We start from the raw sequence: 25,688 nt of genomic DNA, 5'->3' as shown, positions 1-25,688 counted from the left end.
TCCAGATCACAAAGCTGTTATAATGTTGCAGGTGTGAATCTCCTTTATTCTAAAATTGCTTTATATTATTAGTTGAGAATTCATGGATATGGGAGCAAATGTTCTTCTGATATGATTTTCAAAGCAAATTATTTTATAAATTGCATTTGTAATTCCACATTATAACTTCCTATTGTGACTTAGTCATGGTTGTGTGTCCACAGGTAAGGTTGAAGTACATTGTAAAGTGGGTTTTAATATTTAAAGAGTGTAATCAAGAGGGAGCAGGCAGAGTTTACTCCAGCATCTCTCCTAAAAAGTCTTTAAAAATCATATAAATTTGTTTCACATTGAGGGAATCCTGTTTGTCATCCTTTCTGATTTACAGATTCAGGAACAGAACTAAGTCAGCAGCCTCTTCAATTAAATCACCAAAGGCAAAATACCTGTCCTTTGCTAGTGCCTTACTATATTTTCTTGCACATTGACCTAGAAAGCTTCTCTCATCCTGATTCTATATATGGTACAACCTACCCTACGTCCACCCACCTTGTTTCTATCTAAGATAAAAAGTTGTGCAAATCAGTCATTGGAGAATGGTTTTTGAGGTATTCATTGAATTGTGATCTGACTGTTAAAAAGAGGTTTGGATTTGAGCGAAGGAAACTATTCACTAGGCAGCCCATAAAAGCAAGAAAATAAAACGCCCAACTGAGGAACAAATGTCTTCCAGTAAGCAAGGGAAGAGTCTTCCAAGCAGAAGAAGCTGTCTCTCTATCTATTCTTATTTAAGTCATCAGCTATGCCTACACTGCTTTAAAAATCTGCAGCACCAAGTCTCAGAAGTCTGGTCAATTGATTTGGGCTTGGACTGAGGGGCTAAAAATTGCATTGTGGACATTTGGGCTCAGGCTGGTTTCTGCTCCAGCCCAAACATCTACACTGCAATTTCTAGCTCCAGAGCCTGAGCCCTGTGAGCCCAAGTCAGCTGATCTGAGCTGTGCCCAGATCTTTTATTGCCACGTCACTGTATCTTTCATATTAACTGGATTCGCCCAGAAAATCCAAGTCTTCCATCTACCTCAAGAATAATTCAATTACTGCAGTTGATGGATGGAGAAATACATGTGAATGTAAATCGTGAGAGTAGGCTTCAGTGCCCATATATGGCCAAATGCAGTGGGAAAATTCTGCCTCTGCTGTGCTATAGAGCCTACAGCAACAACTTCTGGAGGAGCAGCACACAATTGGGCACAGAGAACTCTGGTGTGTTGTTGCAATGAAAAACAGTACTGGGAATAATCCATAGTCAAAACCTCATATTTGAGGAGAGCTGCAGGACTATGTCTCCACCTCCCTTAAGCAAGAGGCTTTTCCGAAATTTAGCCTGTCTATATTGGGCCAAATTTCAGAAAAACTTCCTCTTTCGGAAGAGCCATTCTTCCTCGTGAAATGAGGAAGACAGGACTTCCGAAAGAGCGCGTCTGTTCTTCCACAAAAAAATGTCGGAAGAGCAGACGCATTCCCTGGACGTAGCAGAGTTTTTCTGGGATACCTCTGGTATCTCTGAAAAATGCTATGCTCTAGACATAGCCTTAGCCTCTGAGGGGGACATTCTTAAAAGAAGACTCAAGTCTCTTCCCCTAATTTAGTAGATTTTTTTCATTATGTTTTATCACAAAATCTTTGTAATGTCACATTGCACTCAGTGTGAAATTATTCCAAACTATAGACTTTTTTATTAGCATGCATATCGTACTCTGAGCATAAAATCAGTAAGGATTGTACTGAGTTCAGGAAAATATAGAAACTACCATATTAACACTCATATTGGACCCTCATAATCTTACAGCTATTTCCATATTGCAGTTATGGTGACCCAAATACACATATTTTAAAATAGCTATACACTATATAGGTGTTGCCGTCTAACAGACCCCAGATTTAAACACTGAAAATAGATAGCAACACCAACAATAAAAAGACACAAATGCCACAAAGTGTCAGTAAATTATTTAGTACTTTGAACAAGTGGTGCAAGTAAGTGACATATGTTCTGAACATTCAAAGTTTTTACATTTTGAACATTTTCATGCATTTTCCTACCTCGTTCTCTGGAACAGATGTAGCGTCTTCCCTGTTTCTTAGGTTCTGGATCAGTATCCAACCCACAAAATGCTACTTTCCTAGAAGCTTGAAGCAAGGGTGCATAATTTAATTGGGGTCAACATATTTGAATACATTTTGCATCATTATTTTCATGACACTAAATCTATTACAAGTATGCACACAAAATCCGTGCTAACAGGTTGTCTTCATCATAGTTTGAGAATACTTAAAAAAAAAAAAACAAGGTAATGGTTTGCCTGTGATGTTTTACTTAAATTTGAATATGATTGGGGACTAAAAGAACTTGTAAGTATAGAGCTTTCATTATCCTCATTGGCTAACACTGAGGAGGAAGTGTAACAGACCTCATTCTTTTTTTAGTGATTTTTTGCTACACAAAATCCTACAAAAAGTGGAAATGTGGTCATATTGAAAAGAAGGAGTATAAAAAAACAGCACAGATATGCAGGGACAAAACAAAGGCTAAGGCAAAAAAAAAATGTTACAATTAGTCCCTGGCAAGAGACATAAAAGGCAACAAGAAGAGGTTCTTTAAATACATTAGGAGCAAGAGAAAAATGAAGGAAAGTGTAGGTCCTCTGTTTAGTGGGGAAGGAGAGCTTATAACTTGATGACATCAAGAAAGATAAGGTGCTTAATGCCTATTTTACATCAGTCTTTGCTAAAAAGGTCAATGATGACCAGATACTCAATGCAATTCATTTTGACAACCGAAGGAAGGAATGCAAGCCAGATTAGGGAAAGTTAAAGGATATTTAAATAAGTTTGAGATATTCAAGTTGTCAGTGCTATTGAAATTCACCCAAGAATACATAAGGAAATAGGTAAATCAATCTCATCATGTAGTGGCTTGCTGTCAGATGGGGAGGGCGTACCTAATGGAGTCACACAGAGGTCTGTTCTGCGTCTGGTACTGTTCACTATTTTCATTAATGATTTGGATAATGAACTAGAGGGTGTGTTTATTCAATGTGCAGATTACGCCAAGATAGGTGGGATTGCAAGCATTTTGGACAGCAGATTTAAAATTCAAAATGACCCTGACACATTGGAGAATTGGTCTGAATTCAACAAGATTAATTTCAATAAAGACAAGTGCAAAGTACTTCACCTAAGGAGGAAAAAATTGAATGCACAGGTACAAAATGGGGAATAACTGTCTAGCAGGTAGCACTGCAAGCAAAGAATCTGGGGATTATAGTAGATCACAGTGTGAATGAGTCATCGTGCTGCAGCTACAAAATAGGCTAGTATGATTCTGGGGTGCATTAACAGGCATATTGTCTGTAACACAGCAGGTAATTATCCCACTCTACTCGATGAGTGTGAGGCCTCAACTGGACTACTGAGTGCAAGTTTGAGCACCACAGTTTAGGGAAGTTGAGAACAAATTGGAAGGAGTCCAGAAGAGAGTGACAAAAATGATAAAAGAAAACCTGAGCTATGAAGAAAGATTTTAAAAAACTAGATTTGTTTGGTCTTGAGAAAAGAAAACAAGGAGGAGAACTAAATTTTGGAAGACTCTTATTCGGGCTTGTTATAGAGAAGCCCATGATCAATTGTTCTCTATGTCCACTGAAGGTAAGATAAGAATTAATGGGCTTAATCTGCAGCAAGGGAGATTTACATTCGATTTGAGAAAAGTCTTTATAAAGTAGGTAAACTCTGGAACAGGTTTCCAAGGGAGGTCATGGAGTCCTCCTTTATGGAAGCTTTAAATAAAAACTCAGACAAACATCTGCCAAGGATGGTCTAGGTTTACTTGATTCTGCCACAGTGCAGTGCCTCCCCTAGCCATCTCTTCAGCACTGGCTGGCCTACACTATCCAGAACTCTGGTGGTGACTTAAAGGACCATGATAGCAGTAGTGACAGCTGGGCACCCCAGTCCTCTTTAAATCACCAGGCCCTGGGACAGCTAACCCTTTTGCTCCTAGTTGGCAGCCCTGTGTATGAGTTTGTGAAAAACCACAAGTAGGATCATAAAAGCAAGGTGGAAAGATTGACCTCATCTAGTTTGGGAATACTTAATATATGAAGAGGCACAGATTTAGCATGAAAAATTTTATTTGCATTTTTGTGTCAGAAAGACACTAAAGCATTAGTTGGTTAAATCTCATTTAACCAATAACAAGTGCTGCTAAGCAATCCAATCGAGGTAAAATAGAATAAGGACAGCGCACCTGCTTGACTTGCTCCTGTGAATAACCTTAAGTAGGTCAATGGGTTTCTTCATTTAAGTAAAATAAGCAGCATTGGTTCTTAGTAGAATTCTTCCCCAGAAACAGACCTCAGAATTCCGTGCATAGATTGAAATAATTTATCAAGCAAAAACATTTGAAGAACACCCCCACCCAGGGAGAAACCCTTCATCACCAATTACCAGTTCCTCAGAAGAATTTTATCGTCAGTGGATTTCAACCTGCAAGATGGGTGATGGCAAAGAGGACTTTTAAGATACTCTGTTGTCATTCACTTGTACATTTTCTGAACATTGGCCAAGTTCATTGCATTAAAAGGATTTCCACTGACTTGAGTGGGAATTGCATAGTATAGACTCAGCAGGTCACTAGGAAAATTTAGGGATGAGAATGAAGCATGATAAACAAAATGATTTTCAGAAATTTCATTACATGGAAATGTCCATTAATTATTTACTTAATGGATTTAGTACTACTAAATGTAAGATTGAGTCAGACCCTTTATAAATGACAAGGATGAGGAGAGAGAGGTTGGTTGATCTTTATTTACAGAACAAAATTAATGTTTGCTTTGGCAATTTTCTTTCTTTTGCAGCCAAAAGAGATGTTTAAAAGGATGGTGGTTTACAATTCATCATTTAGATCTAACAAAAAACAAGTAAAATAACATTTTTCCCTCTTTATTTGTGTGGTACCTTTTTGCTTTGACTGTTCATAGATGATAACCTTTTCTTTGTCTCTCTTCTTTTTAATGACCAACTTTTCAGACCAAAGATGCACTACAGCCCTATTGCATGGAATCTATTACTCATTATAATCTTTCAGTGTATGCATGTGATCCTAATGTGTGTATATCGCCTAAATAGATGCTATATAGAAATGAGAATAAATACCATAGGATGAATTCTCTCTGAAGCTACTCATTTACTCACTGATAGTTTTAGAGGAGATTGGGCATGGATAACCAACGTCAGATTTTTAAAAATAGTCAATTATCAGACATTCCAGTGTTGGTTGTTTCTCTTTGTTTCACACTCTGTTGTGCATCAGTTGTAAAAAATGTATTATTCTAGAGCAAATAACTAACTGGCACAGCATTATCATTGATTGACTAGTTTTTTAACTGAAATCATTGGAACCAAAGATGGAAAATATCTATTAAATCATCTAGTCCAGCCTTTTTCCACTATGGGATTGGTCCCCATCACACTACTTCTAGTGCTTCTGTCCAATTTTAAATAAACCAAGTAATGAGATTCCTTTGGAAACCTATTGCATGGTCTAATACAGCTTGGTCACAATTCACTATGATGAAATAATTCCTGATTATTGCTTAATATGAGGGAAAAAATGTGTATTTCTTTGTTGCTGCTGTTAAATGCGCTAGGTCATGCACAAAGGACCTTGAGTATTGCCAGTTATGTTAGGTTCCTTGCCATGTTCTATGGATTCAGGGCCAGCAGTGCAGAGCAAATCATAACTGTTTTCTTTGATTTTTAGTAGTTTTATGTCTTTCTTGACAAGCATGGACTTTTTTTTAAAAAGTATGAAAATGTTTTATTGATAATTTTTGTTGGAGAACAAGAGTTCCCTCTAAGCTACATGGCAGCACAGCCCCGCAGCTGCTTAATGAGCCTACCCTGCCAGGGGCTCAGGACTCTTTCACTTACATAGAGCTGTTTGGCGGGAGGGAGAGGCACTTCTCCCTCAGTGACAGTAGCAACTCCCTGCGGAGGTCAGAGCAGAGAGCTTCTCCCAGATAAAAGGGAACAATCCAGTTTCAATGCAGTATAGTATATATAATCAGGAAACTGAAAACTATCGGTGTTGGAAAAGTTAACACTATGCATTATGTGTTCTCAGGAAAATGGAAACTTAGGGGCATGTGTATTTGATTCAGAGCTGTTGTGGTTTTGTAAGTGCTGTGAAACTAATAAACACTTTGAAAAGTTGTTAAATGTGACAAATCCCTTCAGTCCATAGCAAGCAGGACAATCATGCTGTAACAAATGAGTTTTTATCTCTGATTATAATGTTCTATTGACCAGACTTTGGCATGCACTTTTCTATTTTATTACTCCTCTCCAGATGAGGTGGTGACTAGAAAAATGGAGAAGGAGTTAGAATTAAACAGCATATTCTTTGGCGTGGTGAACATGTAAAAATCACTAATTTCTTCCTTTAGGATTTTTAAAATGCATAGATCCTCAGATTCATAACATATGAAGGGCCAGACTGCAATTGGATCCATGGGTATGTCTAGACTACATGGCTCAGTCGACGGAGCCATGTAGATTTGTTTATTGGGCAAAGGGAAATGACTGCCGCGCTGAGCCGGCAAACAGCTGATCACCGGTAAACCTCATCCCACAAGGAATTACGGGGCGGTCGACAAAGGGCTTTCATGTTGACAGTGGAGCATCCAGACTAGCGCGCTGAGCCGACAAACAGCTGATCATCTGTTTGTCGGCTCAGCGCGGCAGCCATTTAAATTTAAATGAAGCGGCAATTATTTAAATCGCCGCTTCATTTCCCTTTGCCTACAACCCTAATCTACCTGGCTCCGTCGATGGAGCCATGTAGTCTAGACACAGCCCATATGTATGGATCTCTGCAGCCATGCAGTACACCAGTAATTTTAGTGGGCCTCCACAAGGTTGCAAAAACCTACATATAAAAATCCATGTACAGGATCACAACCACAGTGTAAGTTCCTTTATTCCTTGAACCTCCCTAACATGCCAGTGTAATCAGTTTTGGATGAGCAAGGAATACTGGATTGATCTCCACTCAGGCAACAAGAAGTCAGACTCTGGGGATGATTGCTACTGAATGATAGTATCATAATCTGTTTGTATAACCTTAGCATATTCAGAAAACTTACTCATTTTTTTTTTACTTAAGTTTAGTTTTCCCTGGTTGTACTGGTGTTTTGAGGTTTTTGTTTATTTGTTGTTATTTTTTTAAATTGTTTGGTTGAGGCTAATTATGTAGGATGAGATTTCAGTGGCTAACTCCCATTGCTTAGTCTTTTTGCAAATTTCAGCCTTATGTTTCATCTAGAAGTCTAGGCAAATGGCTGCTTGGGCTAACAATTACTTCTGGAGTCAATTTCTGTTCACAGTTGCATGCATTCAATCCCATGAACCCAAAGTGCGGTTGCATGTTTAGTAAATGAACAGACTTTGATCAACTACCTGGGTAACATTTTTAGGCTAATAGTTTACTTACAGAAAACAGCAGTTTGGGGTCAATTGAAACTATGTGCAAATTTGTGTCAAGTTCTCAGAACAGTTTTGAGTGAACCGAAAAAGTCAAAATGTGTTAGTAATATCGAAGCGAAACATTTTATTTTGATTTTTCAGGCGTTTTCATGAAAGAAAAGGAGGATTAAGAGTCAGCAAATGTGCATGGTGGGGATCGATGATTATAAATTGACACTATGAAAAGCAGCGGATAGGCAATGAGCCAGGGAAAGAGAGTGAGAATAATTCTACCACCTACAAATTAGGGGAGTCCCCTAGGATTTGGGAGACACAAGTTCAATTCTGTGCTCTAGTGACACTTATTCTTTCTGAAAATTGGAACTGTGTCAAGAGGAGAGATGGAGAAAGTCCATACCAGAGTATGGGCAATAAGCCCATAGCTCAGTGGTGAGGGCACTCTCCTGCAGCATGGAAGAGCCATGCAGCAATTGCTTCTCCAGATTAAGGGAGGGGTAGAATTGAACACTGGTGTCCTACACCTCAGAGGAGTGCCCTCATAAGGAAGACACCACCACTTCCTTCTCCTCATACAGTAATTTGGAGACTCTACGCCTCCTTTTCTCTCTCTTTTTTGGTCAAAATGCCCGAAACTGAAATGTTGTTATTGAATGAAACCTTTTGTGTTGACTTTTAACTTTTTGAGGAATTTTTAACTTTTTCAGCTGACCTAGAGTTTTTGAAAAATGTCAGTTTCAGTTTGACCCAGTACAAAACTTCAGAGATATATTTTGGAATTGCCAGTGAACCAAACCATCCATTTATTATTCATTCTACCTTGTAATTCTCTGAGAGGTGATGAGTATTTTCCCCAAAGAGGCACTTCTGTAAACTATGGGAAGGATTGGGGCTTTGGTTTCTTTTTTTCTTGGTTTTGCCAGTTGACTGGAATATTGGCTCTCTCTTGAATATGCAGCGTTCATAGCACTGAATACACTGAGAGTGACTGTGGTGCCATTTTTTCTGCAAATATTTAATATATTTCAAAGAATGTATGCTTTCTTTGTGTGCATATTAGATCCAGATTGTATCTTTGTGTTCAAAAGTAGCTAACTAGCTAGTCATGCTGTTATTTTAAATGTATTTTCCCAAGAACATTTTCTTCTGGGGTAACATCTGTTTTTCATGAGGTTGGCCTGTGGCTAGGAAAGGGCTTGTGACTTGAGCTTGATTACATAACAAAGCCGTGATTCTGACCAATTAGAACTCCTTGCTCCAGGGAGTTTGCTCCAATACTATTGTTGCCTAGTTTAGGCCTGGCCTCCTAAAATCAGATACATAAATCAACTATTCAAAATTGGTGGTTCACCTGGGTCAGTTTAGTTTCTATTTTCATTGTAAGCTTTACAATCATAATGATAGGAAATCACAATATTAATGTATCTGGTATCTAACATGTTGTCTAAGTGCATGAATACAATTTTAAGGGTCAAATTCTAGCTCCGTTGAAATGTATGGTAAATCTCCTGTTGACTTCACTGCAGCAAGGATTTCATCTCCTAAGATTTTAATTGAACATGCTTAGCACTCAGTGAGCTTGCTGTTAACTAAAAGATTTAGCAAGACCTCCCCATAGCCCTTTCACCTAATGCATCATCCTGTCATGGAAAAGCCTCTGCTAATGGACAGGATCTGGCTATGTATGCTGAAGGTTTACTTCTATTGGAGCAGAGGGAACAGAGTAGTGGGATTGCAGAGTAAGAAACACTTAGTGCCATAGACTCTGCATGAGAAACTCTGCTAAACAAGAGCACAGTGACACTAGCGAAATCTGAAGCAGTCTTCAGTTGTAGCCCTGAGCATGGTGCACTTCAGTAATCCATGTTGGGGTGAAATTCCCCTGAGGTGTGGACTCTGGTAAGGTCACAATTGCTTTGACAGACTCCGAATGACAAAAGCACTCTTGGTTATTGCTGCAACATGGGCATTTAAGAGCAGCCAAGAAGGCAACAACTTTTGGCAAGACATTATATTGTCACCTCTATTCAATAAAATGGAGGTTGAGGCTGATGGGAGATTGAGATGCCAAGCCAGATGAGTGAGAATGATCATTAAGCATGACAGCCCTTGTGTGTGCCTACTGTCTCTTCACCTACCCTGTCAATGACCCAGGCTCCCACTATCAGTTTTCCCATCCCCAAATCTCCATAGCTCCAAATGATGGCAACTTAAAATGATCACAGAAGGGTTGCTGCTGCCAGAGCTGCGTGAACAAGTAAAGTTCTCCATGCTGCAAAAGTTATCAATGCAACAACTTCCCCCTTCCAAAGAGAATTAAGGCAGAACTTTCGTAAACCTCAAACCCACACTGCTCACTCAGCAGTTCACAACCAACTACCTATCCATGCAGGATCCACAGAGTGCCCACCTCTGCAAGAATGATAGTTTATCATGTTTTCTACCCTCTGGTGCTGTGCTTAAAGTAATGGGCTTGTGTCCGAAAACTAAAAAGGCTGAGGATCCCATAAAATTTTAAAATAAACCCATCTCAACATAACTCTTACTCTGCCACCGCAGTCAACAAAAACAAACCCAGAAGCATACCCATCTTCAGTCCCACAGCAGCCTCCTCATTTTATCACCTTCCCCACCAGTGTGTCATGAGAGTAAAACCAAAAATGATCAAACACCTATTTCCACTATGGCACTAATATGAGTAGTCCCAGAAACTTTGCTGATGGTAGGGACAAATGGAAGAGGTTTGTAGAGGACTTAGCTACATGCACACTGAGCCACTGCTCCTGATAATAGAGCACCGGATTCTGCCAGCTTTAGTCATGCCAAGCAGTGCCTTACTCTCTGAGCGGTCCCATCATAGATACAGTGAGATTAAGGGAGGCAGAAAATGGTTCATAATGCTCACCATATAGAGCCTAAGAGGCATTTGTCATCCTCACACGCACATAATTCCTGTCATCTTGAACACTTCTCAGAATGGTGGCTTGTAATTGTGCCAACCCAAAATGCCATCCTGAACCCTCTTGTCTGGCCTTCAGACAACTGCTCTGAGGTCATCATCAAAAATACGCTCCCCCCAGACCAGAACACTCAAAGCAGTACAAGACCTGCAAGAACAAAAGATGCAAAACCTAGGATATGTCTACACATCAAAGTTATTTCGAAATAACTTTACTAGTGTCTACACAGCCAAACCGCTATTTCAAAATTAATTTGAAATAGTGCAGCACTTATTTCGAATTTGGTAAACCTCATTCCATGAGGAATAATGCCAAATTCGAAATAGCTATTTCAAAATAAGTGCTGTGTAGACACTTATATCGAAATAGGGGGCCTCCAACCTTCCCAGGATGCCCTGCTGTCCACTCCAGCCTCAACCAAGAACACTCCTCTCCTTCCCCCCTCCCCAGAGCCCTTAAAGGGGTAGACTCTGGCCACAGTGCCTGTGCCAGCTCCAAGCCTGCCAGCCCAGAGCCAGCAGTCACTGACCCTGACCCAGTGGCCTCAAAATATGAGCCAGCAAGCCACTGGCAGCCAGCCGTCCACCACTTCCCACGAGCTGTCTGCCAGGGCCCAAAGAAGGCGGGCACCTTCCTGGTCCAGGGTGGAGATCATGGACCTTATTCAGGTTTGGGGGGGATGCCCCAAATGTCCATAATCTCCACATTAGACAGAGGAACGCAGCCACCTATGGCAGGATAGCTGCCAGACTGGCCATCAAAGGCCATATGCGAACCCAAGAGCAGGTTTGCATGAAAATTAAGTTGGTTCGGCGAGAACCCTAACCCTGAGCTTCCCCTACCCTTGCTTCCCCCTTCTAGCTCCCTCCTCCCAAGTTTCCCCCTCCCCTCTTCCACCCTCTCTCTTCTCCTCTCCTGCCTCCTTTCCCCAGTCTCACCAGAGTTTCATTCCTCCCCCCTCCCCAGCTTTGTTAAATAAAGAGAGTTTGTGTCCATGAAAATACATGTATTTTATTTGACATCAGGAAGGGGGGTTAGGGAGGGGTAAGTGGAAGGACGTCAGGGAGGAATGAGGCACAAGCCTCCAGTGGGGTAGACCAGGGAGGCTCTTAGTGCTCCTCAGGGTGGAAGTTCTCCCGCAGGGCCTCCTGGATACTGACAACCCCCCTGATGGACCTCCCAGGTGGCATCCTGCAGAAAGTGCAGCCAGGCTCGCACCACGCAGCCACGAGAAGCTCCAGAGTGCCCAGGGGCAGTTCTGGCTCCATGCTGTAGAGTGCTGTGGTTCCCAAGTGAGGGCAACCAGAGCACGCAAAGACAAAATGCTTTCTTGTCCCTCATGGAGGTAGACAAGCAAGCAGGGAAAGCTGACAACCAGCTGTCTGGGGGGGGGCCCTTTAAGCACAGGCCTCAGATAGCCTCAGGAAGCAGCCACACAAAATAACTCCTGATCTGGTTCCGGCCGGCCTTAAATGAGATTCACTCAGTGTGGACATGCTATTTTGAAATAGCAAAACGCTATTTCGAAATGCATTTTGTGTGTAGACGCATTATTTTGATTTAACTATTTCAAAATAAGATATTTCAAAATAACGCTGTAGTGTAGACATATCCCTACAGACATATCTCCACTGATATAGTGATCAACACCCTCCACAACACATCTTCCAAGTTCCGGGGTCCTAAACATGCCTATCGCAACATGTGTTGTACTTCTTCTACTGCATGAAATCCCCCAATAAGTACTGTGTGTGTGAAACCAGACAATCACTATGCTCTAGTATTAACTCACACAGGAAGATGATAGAAGACAAAAACACTCTTTATCACCTGTGGGTGAACACTTTTCTACATCTCATCCATCAGTTCTCATCCTCAAAGGAAATCTACACAACACTTCCAAAAGATGAAGCAGAGAATTTAAATTCATAATTTTACTAGCCACTAAAAATCGCAGACTGAATAGAGACACTGGATTTATGGCTTATTACAACAATCTATAATCCACTAACTCCCATTTTTGTCCTGTGACTACAGCAGTGTTAACAGGTCACATCCCCTTGAATTGTCCCTTAGGTTAGCATCAGTAGTTAGCACATATTCTGTCTGTTAGAGGTTGTATTTAGCTAGGACACTCTGGCTTGGTCTACACTTACAAGTTTAAAGCGTACGAGCACCAGCCTGGTTCACACAGTCACTTTACAGCGCTGTAACTGGCTGCGCTTAGGGGACTGTTTTTTCACACCCCTGTGCCCGAAAGTTACAGTGCTGTAAAGTGCCAATGTAGGCTTAGCCTCTCAGAACCTTCCCAAACTGGAAGAAGAGCACCATCTGGCTCAAAAGCTTGTCTCTCTCACCAAGAGAAGCTTCAGGGTCCAATTAAAGCTATTTCCTCACCCACCTGGGTGCTCTAACATCCTATAGTAAGGCTTTTAAATATCTTTGGCTGGAAGAATATCAGTGACCTGTATGTCTTTCTCCATGTTACGTTCTCACCATCTTTTGTAGTTGAGTTTTCACACTAGTAAACTTGATGGGATTTTGTGTGTGTGAGAGCTGCCTAAAATTAAGCATTTTTTTTTATTTCCAGGGCTTCCAGAAGTATGTGGAAGATTTTGACCCCTACACAATGGTAAGGAGAAGATACAATTATGCCACATACATTACAATTAAATGATATGGGTTGCATATAATGCTTGATTTGTGATGTGCCTATACAGCACCTTTTGAGAGCAGAGATAGTTCTGCTAAAGAAACAGATGATCCTTAGTAGACTAGCATTCTGTTCTAGCTATAGCTCTGATTTAGCAGAAGTGCACACCAGGGCCGTCCTTAGGATATCTGAGGCCCTACGCAGTGCTATTAAACTGGTGCCCTTATGCCTGATGGAAGCCCGGTGTGCGTGAAGTGATGATCGTTTTTAGAGATGTGATTTTATAATCCTCAGCAACACACTAATTAAATATTTTAAAGCAAATTTTAAACTAACTTGCAGCAGACTACCACAGTATGTTCAGAAACTGACAGCATATACCAGGGTTGGTAAATGCCTGGTTGTGTCATTGCCATTTGAAGGGCTCTTTCACAGGTTCAGTGCTCTGCTAAGAGCTCTGTTGGTTTTTTTCACTTTTAAGTTAATTAGCTCCTCTGTGGAGGAAGCAGAGCCACAGACCAGCAGAAGGGACAAGTGGGGGAGCATTAAGACCCTGTGGTGCCCCAGATTTGCGGGTGCTTTGTGCAGCTGCATATTCTGTGGATGGATGAGGACCTTCCCTTGTAAACTACTGTTTCATCTGAGTTATTCACGCAGCTCCTTTTTAGATATTTTTTGGAAACGACTAATGGATGTGTCTTTTGATTAGTTTTCAGCAGATCAGATTATGGGGAAAGATGTGCGGCTGTTACGTATTAAAAAGGTAACTCCATGAGAGGGCAGAGACATTTTGTGGGTCAGGAGGGCTCTTGATTTTTCAGAGTACACAGAGTTTACCCTTGATGAATCTCCTGTATATTGCAGCTTTGGGGGACCCCTCTGACAAATCACAGGCAATTTGGATGGAGAGGAGAAGACAACACAGTGCTTTCCATCTCAGCCTCCTTCTATATTGCTCAGCTTGTCCTCAGCTCCCTGATAGCCTTCCCCACCCTATACATTTCCATGCTAAAATCCCCATAGCACCCTCAGTAGCATTATGAGTCAATAGAATTATGACTATCTAAAAAAAATCACTGCAGCATTTTGATGCTAACAAAAAAATAGACCTGAATAGATTGATTATTTAGTTGTAGCTTTCGATTTTAAGTCATTCTGGATAACTTGCACTTATCCAGCACTCTCAAGAGACAAACGATCTTTCTTTCCAATTTTCTTCTTTTGCTACAAGCATGCTCAAATTGTAACGAGTCATGCATTTTTACTAAAGTCGTGGCCTTGTTTTGTTTCGTTGCTGTTCTTTACCCATTTCAGCACAACTGTAGTCATTCTTGGACCTCTTTGATGACATAATATGAAACAATTATGTCCATTACCATTCCCTTTTCTGAACTAATTTGAAGCTGACCAAGATTATCAAAAGGGATTAGTGATTTTGTGTGCCCAATTTCAGACACCCTAAAGAGACCTGATTTTCAAAAGATGCTGAAACCTAGGCCTTTCCTGTATGGCTCAAGCTGCTCACACAAAGGATGAGGCACTCAAAATCACTGAGCTTATTAAAATCTTGAACGCTGATACTACCACAGAGTGTACCATAATCCTTCAGCTATTATGAGCATAGTGCTAGTTACTGGAATGGTGAAAGGATCAGGCCCCTACTGATGTTTGTAGCATAGGTGAACTAAAACATTTTTCTTTAATAGGAAGGATCATTAGATCTTGCAGTAGAGGGAGGCATTGATTCACCAATTGGAAAAATTGTAGTGTCTGCTATCTATGAAGGTGGTGCCGCAGACAAACATGGTGAGTAACCAGGGAGAAGTCAGGGGGATTTTGAACCCAATTCTAAAGCACTCCAGGTTTACACTTTCTTCATGACTGTGCTTGATGCCTGTTGGCACCTGAGAAATACCTGAGGCAGATTCAGTCCCCTGTAGTTTCATGTTCAGAGCCACTTCAGAATTATCTTCAGTGAAAATAATTGAAACAAGCCAGATGTTCTGGAAGGATTCCACAAAGCAGAAAGAAAAAACCACAGCTGCTGTCATTTTTGCAGTAGCGGCAGCAGAAGGCTGGGAATTGGGGTAGAGGAGGAAGACAGAAAGCTACCTCATTATTACTAGCCCAGTTCTGTTACTCTTACAACGTGTATAAGTAATCTCATTAAATTCAAAGGTAGCGGAGTCTGGCCCTAGATGATTATTTCAAGAATTATGTAAATAGGAGTTCTGCGTACTAAGGGGCTGCAAGATAGACAAAGGTTAACAGAAAAATATTATCTTTCCCATTTTAGAGACGGGGTGGGTTATTCTTGTGTGATTCAGAGAAGAAGGCAGCTCAGAGAGAACACTTAGGGTTTGTCTTCACTACAGGCAGTCCCCAGGTTACATGGATCCGACTTACATCAGATCCCTACTTACAAACGGGGTGAGGCAACCCCGCACTAGCTGCTTCCCCCCAGCAGACCAGGGAGACGCAAAGCTAGCACCCCCTCCCCAGCAGACCAGGGAGACGTGGAGCGGCTTTTCTCAGCAGACACCTCAGCTTGAATAAAGGACTGAGGGAAGTGAGGTGTGGGAGAATAAAACTGAGCTCTGGAGAAATGTTTGGCTAGAGTTTCCCCTACAATATGTACCAGTTCTGACTTACATACAAATTCAACTTAAGAACAAACCTACAGTCCCTATCTTGTACGTAACCCGGGGACTGCCTGTATTGTGCTAATTGACACCGCCACAGCATGTCTGATGAAGATGCGCTGTATCGATGGGACAGTGCTCTCCCATTGATGTAATTAATCCACCTCAGTGAGAGGCAGATGTTATGTCAGAAGGAGAGAGTCTCCTGCCGACAGTGCGGTATAAATACTGCTTTCACTCAATGTAACTTATGTTGCTGGAGTGGGAAGTTCACACCCCTGAGTGACATTAATTGCATCAACTTAAGCAGTAATATAGACAAGCCCATGGTCTTCTGTTCTATATGGAATTCACTCTCCAGCAGAATCAGGGCCATCCTTAGGAACTAAACAGTCCTGCAGTGACTTCAGCAGCAAGGTGTAAATAAGGGCAAAATTTAGCTAAGTACCTATAATACCTTTAGCTGCAGTATCTAAGACAATTCACTATCAGCAAGTTTGATATGTTCCCCTTAAAGTTACCACTGTGTGAACATAAGCAGAGACTGATTATCCCTTATTGGCCACAACCAACAGCAGGAGAATGTTATACTGCCCCAGCACCTACAGCTTTTGCTTAATTTTATTTACAACAAGCCACCTTCTCTGCACAACTGCGAGTGTACACCTGGGCATCTGGAAAGAGTTTCAGGCTAATTTGCACAGGGATGTTTTTTTGAATGTGCATGAAACGGAGACATCTGGGAGGGAAACCTGTGGCAGAAATGATTTTGTTGATACATATTTTTGTCCTGTCTTTGCTTCATCAGGAGGCATAGTGAAAGGGGATGAAATAATGGCTGTGAATGGCAAGATTTTAGTTGATGTGACGCTGACAGAAGCCCAGACAACTCTAACCAAAGCCTGGAATGTGGGTGGGGTAAGTGAAAGGATGCATCTCTGCCTTCTCCCCCTCTCCACCTGAGAGGAACACAGCAACCACATGAGTCATTTGGCTTGGTTTCTGCCCTGGGTATTCCAGAGTCTCTCCAAGATGTTCATGTTGAGGATGAATTGGGAATTGTCAAGGGCTTTATCGCAACATCATAGCTTTTCTCTAATCCTTCACAAAGGATGCACAGAAACTCCCACTTTGGCTACCATTAAAATCTTCTAAACAAGAACGATATCAAGTGTTAAAATTGGCCAGTACAAGGCATAAGTGATCATCCTAGAAGTGTGATACACAGCAGCAGAGAAAATATTTGTGTTGAGATGTAATTCAGAATTAACCAGCTTTTTGTTCAAATCTTCCTCAGATTTTTTTAGACTAACTTCAGCCAGTATCAAATAGATCTTTTACCTATTGCCCTTTTCCCTCATAGCAGTGGATTCCTCCATCACTCTTTCTGTGATATTGCTGTGTTGGTACAGTAGCCTTTCCTCTGCATCTCCTGCTATGTGGAATATCCTCTGACACATTGACTTCCCGTCTATGAGATTGCTTGGATGTGTCTGAGGGCAGCATTTGTCCCATTTATGTTTAGTCCTCACCCTCAAAGGGTCATGTGAAGGGAGACAGAATTAAGTGGCTGCTTAAGTCTCTCCTAATGATAATACATTCCTTTTACAGGATTGGATTGACTTGGTCATTGCAGTGTCTCCTCCAAAGGAATATGATGATGAAATGTAAGTGTACAAATTCTGTTTCCCCAACAGTTAAATAGCTAGAAACAACAATCTAGCTAGTTTGCCTTTTTATCATACAGATAATGTTACTAAGGAATGCTTCCTTATTTTAACTGTAATCCACATGCTCTTTTGTATTCATGGTTATTAATTGTCTTCCTCCTAGATGTAATTATACAGGCAGTCCCCGGGTTACGTACAAGATAGGGACTGTAGGTTTGTTCTTAAGTTGAATCTGTATGTAAGTCGGAACTGGCGTCCAGATTCAGCCGCTGCTGAAACTGACCGCCAGTTCTGACTTACATACAGAATCAATTTAAGAACCCCAAGCATCCCCAAGTCAGCTGCTGCTGAAACTGATCAGCAGCTGATTCCAGGAAGCCCGGGACAGAGCAACTCTGCCTCGGGCTTCCTGTAGTCAGCGCTGGTCAGTTTCAGCAGCGGCTAAATCAGGACGCCTGGGGCAGAGCAGCTGGGGTGCTGCTGGGTTGCTCCAGTAGCGCCGCTCCTCGGCACTACTGGACCAACCCAGCAGCACCCCATCTGCTCTGCCCCAGGCGTCCTGATTCAGCCGCTGCTGAAACTGACCAGCAGTGGCTGAATCAGGACCAGAGCAGCTGGGGTGCTGCTGGGTTGGTCCAGTAGCGCCCAGAGTGGCGCTGCGGGACCAACCGGCAGCACCCCAGCTGCTCTGCCACAGGTGTCCGGAGAAAAGCTTAGTCTGCTGGGGGGGGAGGGGGCGTACTAGCTGCGCCCCCCCCCCCACCCCAGCAGACCAGGAAGACATGGGCGGCGGACCGAGATGCACCGCGGTCCCGCCGCCTGGGTCCTCCGCGGCTTTGCTCCCTGTCTCCCTGGTCTGCTGGAGACCAGCAGACCAGGGAGACGGGGAGCAAAGCCTCTGAGGACGCCGGCAGCGGGACAGCCGCGGGGCGTCTGGGCTGTCCCGCTGCCGGCTTCCCCCGCGGCTTTGCAAAGCCTCGGGGAAGCCGGCAGCGGAGCAGCCCAAGCGTGCCTGGGCTGCCCCGCTGCCCGAGCCCCTCCGCGGCTTTGCTCTGCGTCTTCCTGGTCTGCAGACCAGGGAGACGCAGAGAAAGCCCCAGAGTACACGGGCGGCAGGACCGCGAGGTCTCGCAGTCCGTGTACTCGGGGCAGCCTCGTTCGTAACTGCGGATCCGACATAAGTCGGATCCGCGTAAGTTGGGGACTGCCTGTACACTGTAAACATCCTCCTTCAAGCCTGAAGATTTAATTATATTTTTTATTGAACTGTAACTACTATATTTGGCTAATTAAATAAATTAGACATTCATTAATTACTTAGGACAGGGTACTTTTTTTATAAAGTACCCCTTTTTCAAAACAAAATTATAAGTACTCCCAGTACCTACAGTTTTCAGACACACACATTTTTTTTCTAGCATTGCAACACATTTGTTTAAACAACTTAATTGTAGCCGGGCAGATGATGAAATTTTTGCATGTAAAAAATACAAAAATAATAAAGCGCTGTAAAACTTAAAACAAAAATTAGTTTTCTCCAAATTTCAGTTGTGTTGATGTACCCCCCAGACTTCTCAATTCGTACCACTGGTTGAAAAACACTGACTTAAGGTAGTAAACCTAATCTACCTGGTCTTCAGTAAAGCATTTTATTCAGTTCAAAGCGTAGACAGTCCTGTAGGCTTCCAAGAACCTTAGTGAATATTACAAATATCTAAACAATGAGACAGTGGGAAAATAATCAGTATATAACATTAAGCAAAGGACCATGTGAGTTAAAACCAAGTAGGCACACTACATTGATACCAGTTGCTTAATTTCAGAAAGATATGTTCAAAACCAGAGCCTTTTTTTCTAACTTGTCCTAAGGAAACATATTTGCAGATGCACTTACGCCTAATACACTTGTAGTGGGAAGTTATACAATTCTTATTAAGCCTGATTCCCATTGCCTACATAGGCCCAGGTCCTCAAGTGGTATAAATCACTAAGGCTATGTCTAGACTGCAGGCTTCTTTCGAAAGAGCATCTTTCGAAAGATCGCGTCTAGACAGCAGGCGGATCTTTCGAAAGAAAAATCCGCTTTTTCGAAAGAGAGCACCCAGCGAGTCTGGATGCTCTCTTTCGAAGACGGCCTCTTTACATTGAAGAACGCCTTCCTTCGAAAGAGGAACTTTCGAAGGAAGGCGTTCTTCCTCGTGAAACAAGGTTTACCGCCATCGAAAGAAAAGCCGCGTTCTTTCGAAATAATTTCGAAAGAACGCGGCTTGAGTCTGGATGCAGGGGAAGTTTTTTCGGGAAAAGGCTACTTTTCCCGAAAAAACCCCTGAGTCTGGACACGGCCATAGTTGCACTGACTGGAGCAGAGCTACACTATTTGGCTGCATCTAGACTGGCAAGTTTTTGCGCAAAAGCAGCTGCTTTTGCACAAAACCTTGCCAGCTGTCTACACTGGCCGCTTGATTTTGCGCAAAAGCACTGATGTTCTACTGTCTGAAATCAGTGCTTCTTGTACAAATGCTTTGATGTTCCCGTTTGGGCAAAAGCCCTTTTCCGGAAATGTTTTTGCCAGTTTAGACAGCTAAAAACTATTTTGCGCAAAAAAGCCCTGATGGTGAAAATGGCGATCGGGGCTTTCTTGTGCAAAACCGCGTCTAGATTGGCACGAATGCTTTTCCGCAAAAAGTGCTTTTGCGGAAAAGCGTCCGTGCCAATCTAGACGCTCTTTTCCACAAATGCTTTTAACAGAAAAACTTTTCCGTTAATAGCATTTGCAGAAAATCATGCCAGTTTAGACGTAGCCCTTGACTTTACACCATCTGGGGATCTGACCCAGAAACAGCAGTAAAACTGTTTAATGCCTATACACATGCCAGCAAGCAGGGAAATAACTTTCAGCCTTACTGTGTGCTTTCATATCCTGTACAGCTAGCTGTACTACTCCCTCATGAGTATCTGGGAGCAGAATTTGGCCCTGTAATTGACTAGATTCTCACCTGATACAAATCAGTATAGTTCCACTGACTTCAATGGAGATACATTGGTTTTTGCCACCTATAGGTTTGGCCCTGCGTGAAGGACTGACAGTTTTCACTGTTTTTTCCTGATAATGAATTTTGTCAGATCAACACAAGCAGCACGTTTAAAGGGCCAAACTTTCAGATGTCCTGAGCATCCCAGTTCCAGCTGAAGTCAGTGGGAGCTGTAGGTGTTTGCAACAATGAAGATCAGATCCTTAATCTGTGTTGAAAAATGGCATTGTTGAACAGAGTAACTCCGGGTATGTCTACACTACCCCGCTAGTTCGAACTAGCGGGGTAATGTATGCATACCGAACTTGCTAATGAAGCCCGGGATTTGAATTTCCCGGGCTTCATTAGCATAAAGCCGGCTCCGCCATTTTTAAAAGCCGGCTAGTGCGAACCCCGTGCCGCGCGGCTATACGCGGCACGGGCTAGATAGTTCAGACTAGCTAGCTATTCCGAACTATCTGTACGCCTCATGGAATGAGGTGTACAGATAGTTCGGACTAGCTAGCTAGTCCGAACTACCTAGCCCGTGCCGCGTGTAGCCGCGCGGCACGGGGTTCGCACTAGCCGGCTTTTAAAAATGGCGGAGCCGGCTTTATACTAATGAAGCCCGGGAAATTCAAATCCCGGGCTTCATTAGCAAGTTCGGTATGCATACATTACCCCGCTAGTTCGAACTAGCGGGGTAGTGTAGACATACCCTCCAAGATTTGTATCATTATCAGCCTCATGAGCATGTGCATGTGGTGGCAAAACAGTCAAGAGGCATAGGGATAAAATGAGAATGGACAAAAGCCTAGCAGAGCTGAACTGTGCAAAGAAAATTAAAACCAATAGGAAAAGGTTCTTTAGCCATACAAATAAAAAAGAAAACCTGGAAAGAAATGGGACCACTAAGTACTGAGGACTAGGCAGAGATTGAAGATAATCTTTGTACGGCCTCACATTCAATGGCAGTTAAGCACCTAGGGTACATCTAGATAGCGGCACTATTTCGGGATACTTCCAGTATCCCGAAATAGCTATTCCGTATCTTTTAAACAAGCCCATTATTTTGAAATAGCTTTCAAAATAACAGGCTCACTATTCTGACATCCCTGTAAACCTCATTCCACAAGGATTAAGGAATGTTTCAGAATAGCACTCTATTTGAAAATTTGGCATTGTGTAGACAGCACCAAATTTCGAAATAAGCTATTTCAAAATATACTTGAAATAAGCAACACAATTTACGTAGCTTATTTCAAGCTACAGGTGCAGTGTAGATACACCCCTAGATACCTTTTGAGGGTCTGGGCCTAGGTCATTACAAAGATCCAGAAGCCAGTGACGGACTGAATCTAAGGGGAAACTGAGGCACTAGCAGGGTCCAGTGCCTGGTACGGAGGGGCCTAGCTACCCTTGTTCTAGGCTATTCCTAAAGACACAGTCTAGCCCTATGCAGATTTCATTTTTATCTGAGGCTATGGGCGTGACTGAATCCACTTAACTAATAGGCAATAAACAAGTTAGAGGCTTATCTAGAATCCCATAAAATAACATATCTAAGGTGTTAAAAGTAGGTTCATCTTCCAGAGGCAGGTACAATGAGAATTGATGGAGTGATGGTTCTTTGTTTAGGGAAAAATTCTACCTTCCCTAAACAAAGTGGAGCACATTATATGTTATTGATGGCAGCAAACAAGTTTCTTCAAGGAAAAAGAGGTGCAGGAAACAGACATAATGCTTCATGCTGAAAGAAACTATTTTTCTATTTAATACATCAGTCACTCTCATTAAATGCCTGTTGTACAGTCAGACCCACCAAGGTTCTGTTATGGTAAACTGGAGTTGATATTTGTTTGACATCAATATGATCACTTGTACGTTAAGGTACCTCTGCTTAGTCTCTTTTTTTCTCTTCGTCTTTGGATTAGTTATCATACTTTCCATCATAAAACAAACACTTGCATGTGCACACACACATGGTATGTCTGAACTGCTCCCTTACCTCGAAATAAGCTATGCCATTTTGAAAATTTTGAGATAAAGCGCTAGTCCGACAAGTCCGAAGAATTACCCTTAACTGCTTTTCAAAGTGTAAACTCTCGGTGTGCATTTTTTCTATGGTTTCTGTAAATATGGTTACAGGCCCTTGAAAGATCTAAAGTGAGTAAGATTCTCGTGTAGGTTTGCATGAAGGTTTTGTGGTCTTACTCTATGTGGTTAGATAAAATGCAAACCAAAATCAGTCAATTGTGATTTTGTTTTTTTATATAGTCTTATCACAGACTCATAAAGATGCAATCTAGCTAACTCTTTCTTTTCTATTTATTGCAGGACATTTTTTTAAAGTAAAGAAGGCAAAGATGAGGAAACTAGATGCCCTGAGAAAAGCTGATGATATCAAATCATTCTTCTCTCATATAAAGTAGATATTGAATTTTGACTGTAGAGAGAACTCAAGTGGATTAGAGAGAAGCCTTATATTTAGGCTCTTTGGGCAGTTTATCTTATCTCATGATCTTCTCATAGATCCACTTGTTGCTCTGGTTATAGGAGAAAAATAATTTCTGAGAAATGTTGCCAATTCAAAATAGTTTATTCTGTAAAATCTATTTTTATAAGGTTTAAGGGCCAAATTTCAAAGCCAGCCTTTAGAAATGCAGCTGTAATTTGCCTAGAAATTGACATCAGTATATGCAAATGAAGGGCTAGAAATCATATACTTTCTCACATGCAGTTTCATAAGCTGGCTTTGGGCAGGGGTCTGGCATTTTTACCCTATATATTGTATTTTTCTATTGAAGTAGGAGGGGATCAGTGTTTGTAATTCCTACTTACATTAATAACAATTATCCTTGTAAATCACATAGATCCCAGTTCTGCCTCCCTTACACACACTGGCTGTGTCTACACTGGGCCACTTATTCCGGAAAATCAGCTGCTTTTCCAGAATAAGCTGCGAGCTGTCTACACTGGCCCTTGAATTTCCGGCAAAGCAACGATGCTCTACTGTACAAAATCTGCCGCTATTCTGGAAAAACTGTTCTGCTCCCGCTCGGGCATAAGTCCTTATTCCGGAACACTGTTCTGGAAAAGGGTCAGTGTAGACAGCCCAGTAGTCTTTTCCGGAAAAAAGCCCCAATCGCGAAAATGGCGATCGGGGCTCTTTTCCAGAAAAGCGCTTCTACATTGGCCACAGACACTTTTCCGGAAAAAGGGCTTTTCCAGAAAAGCAGCCTGCCAATGTAGATGCTCCTTTTCCAGAAAAACTGAAAACGGAATAGTATTCTGTTTTAAGCATTTCCGGAAATTCATGCCAGTGTAGACACAGCCCTCACGTGAAATTTGCCACTTTTCAGAAGACCTAGACTTATTTTGAATGCTTGGGGGCTAGGCTTAATTGGTGCACAGCATTTGTGCTGGTTCTTTGTAAATAGGGCTATGTCTACACTATGGGGGTTTATCCCGGAAAATCTCCTCCGCTTCCAGGGAACGTGTCTGCTCTTCCGTCTTTTTTTTTTTTTTTTTTTTTTTTTTTTTTGCAGACACACTCTTTCAGAAGCCCCATCTTCCTCCTTCCCCAAGGAAGAAGGGCTCTTCTGAAAGAGAAGGATTTTCCAAAATTTGGCCCAATATAGATGGGCCAAATTTCAGAAAAGCCTCTTCCAAAAAAAAATCAGAAAAAGTTACACAAATTGTTGGTCACAAATTGCATACCTTTTTCCGATAGATCATTGTAGTGTAGACATAGACTAGGTGAGTTTCATCCATTGAGTAATATCTTTTGTCAGCAAGGATGCCCAGAGATGTCAATGCACTTGCTCAGAGTGAGGTACTATTCAGACTCAGTATTGGTTTCAACCAGGCTATCAGATATCAATGGGTGAAGAGACCCAGTTAAGGATACCCCTACACGTGTGATTAATACCCAAGATACTATTACTGTTAAGGGTGCAGGATCACACCCAAAATATAACCTCATATTATCAGTGACTCTGCGTCTTACGGTTAATGAATGTCCTTTAGATTGTAGTAACTGACCTGATTTTAAAAGAAACTGTCTGATAAAATTGGCCTTTTTAGAATTTATTCTGAATCTCTTTTAAAGACATTATAGATTTGTAGTAAAAGTTCATCTTGCCTTCCATAAATTAAAAAAAATGTACAGAGATCTAAGCAGCTTTTAATTTCACAGACATTTAAAAAACTAGAAAATCAAGATGAAATTAACTGGTTTTGTCAATTAAATAATTTCTTAAATAGGTGCAAAATCTTATCAAATTCAACACTCTGTTAAGACTAATAACATAGAGGCCTGACCCACGATGGGGTACATTGATTTAGTTATATAGCACAGTCAGACCCTGTATCATCTAAACATTCCATTACATCAGCTTTCAGAAGACACCTAATATGAAAAATTGCATATATTCTTATCTGTGTATTGCATTTCATATTGTCTTTAAGATTTTTCTTTCTCATTTACTAAGAGCTGAAGCCTATAGATTGTGCATACATGGTATCCCCACTGGGAAGTTTATCTGTTCAAGGCATATGGGATTGGACTCTAAATGTATAACATGACAAAGTAACAACATATTAATTCCAAGTTGAATCATTATGGTATACCACTGTTTGCATTGAGATCCTGACATGTGAGCTGATCTCTTTGGTTTCAGATGCAGTAATCTATCAGTAAGCCAATTTATATGTCTGGGTAAGATACATGTTAAACCTTAAAAATCACTCTTATGCGACTAAATAGAACAAGAATAAAAATTTTTGTGCCAAACAGAAGAACTCCTGTTTGTTTGCTGCACCCATGTGTTGGGGGCGGGAGGACTAATAGCAGGTAACAGCTTTCTGCCGAAGATAGTTTTTTCTAAGCCAATCTTTCCAATCTGCTTTGTAGCAAAACAAAAATACTTCAAGGGATTAGGGGGGACGGTGCTTGATGGAGCAGTAATAGCCCCTTACCAGATTTTCAAATATGCTCAGCTGCTTGGGGGCATGCTACAGAGTTCAGCTGCTCCCTGTTACTTCCTCTCCCAGTGTTGTGAGTCCCTGCCAAATGGAACGACCCAAGCACAGCATCAGCGGGCCAAGAGGGAAGAATGCAGCATAGCATCCTCCCCTTCCTGCCCTAGCTTCCCACTTGCCACATATTTCTACCTCTGCACTGTCTAGTGAAAAGTATCATGCAGCCTACAGACCCTATC

The 25,688-nt window shown here is 41.7% G+C and overlaps 1 protein-coding gene across 1 annotated transcript in view; it reads left to right on the top strand.

The window, feature by feature from the left end:
- The window catches only part of USH1C (USH1 protein network component harmonin), a 102,559-nt gene extending 77,299 nt beyond the window's left edge, over positions 1-25,260 (top strand). Inside the window, exons 21-27 of the mRNA XM_089778829.1 lie at positions 4,905-4,967; positions 13,081-13,122; positions 13,853-13,906; positions 14,850-14,949; positions 16,594-16,703; positions 17,397-17,452; positions 22,804-25,260. Of these exons, the coding sequence (XP_089634955.1) occupies positions 4,905-4,967; positions 13,081-13,122; positions 13,853-13,906; positions 14,850-14,949; positions 16,594-16,703; positions 17,397-17,452; positions 22,804-22,816 (438 nt within the window). The 3' untranslated portion in view covers positions 22,817-25,260. The remainder of the gene's footprint in view (positions 1-4,904; positions 4,968-13,080; positions 13,123-13,852; positions 13,907-14,849; positions 14,950-16,593; positions 16,704-17,396; positions 17,453-22,803) is intronic.
- The last annotated feature ends 428 nt before the right edge of the window (positions 25,261-25,688 follow it).

Source organism: Pelodiscus sinensis, chromosome 5 (assembly GCF_052426305.1).
Source record: "Pelodiscus sinensis isolate ZL-2025 chromosome 5, ASM5242630v1, whole genome shotgun sequence".
In the NCBI taxonomy this organism is placed as follows: domain Eukaryota; kingdom Metazoa; phylum Chordata; order Testudines; family Trionychidae; genus Pelodiscus; species Pelodiscus sinensis.
Note: the sequence above shows the minus strand (reverse complement) of the source record. Positions and strands in the feature narration are given on the sequence as shown.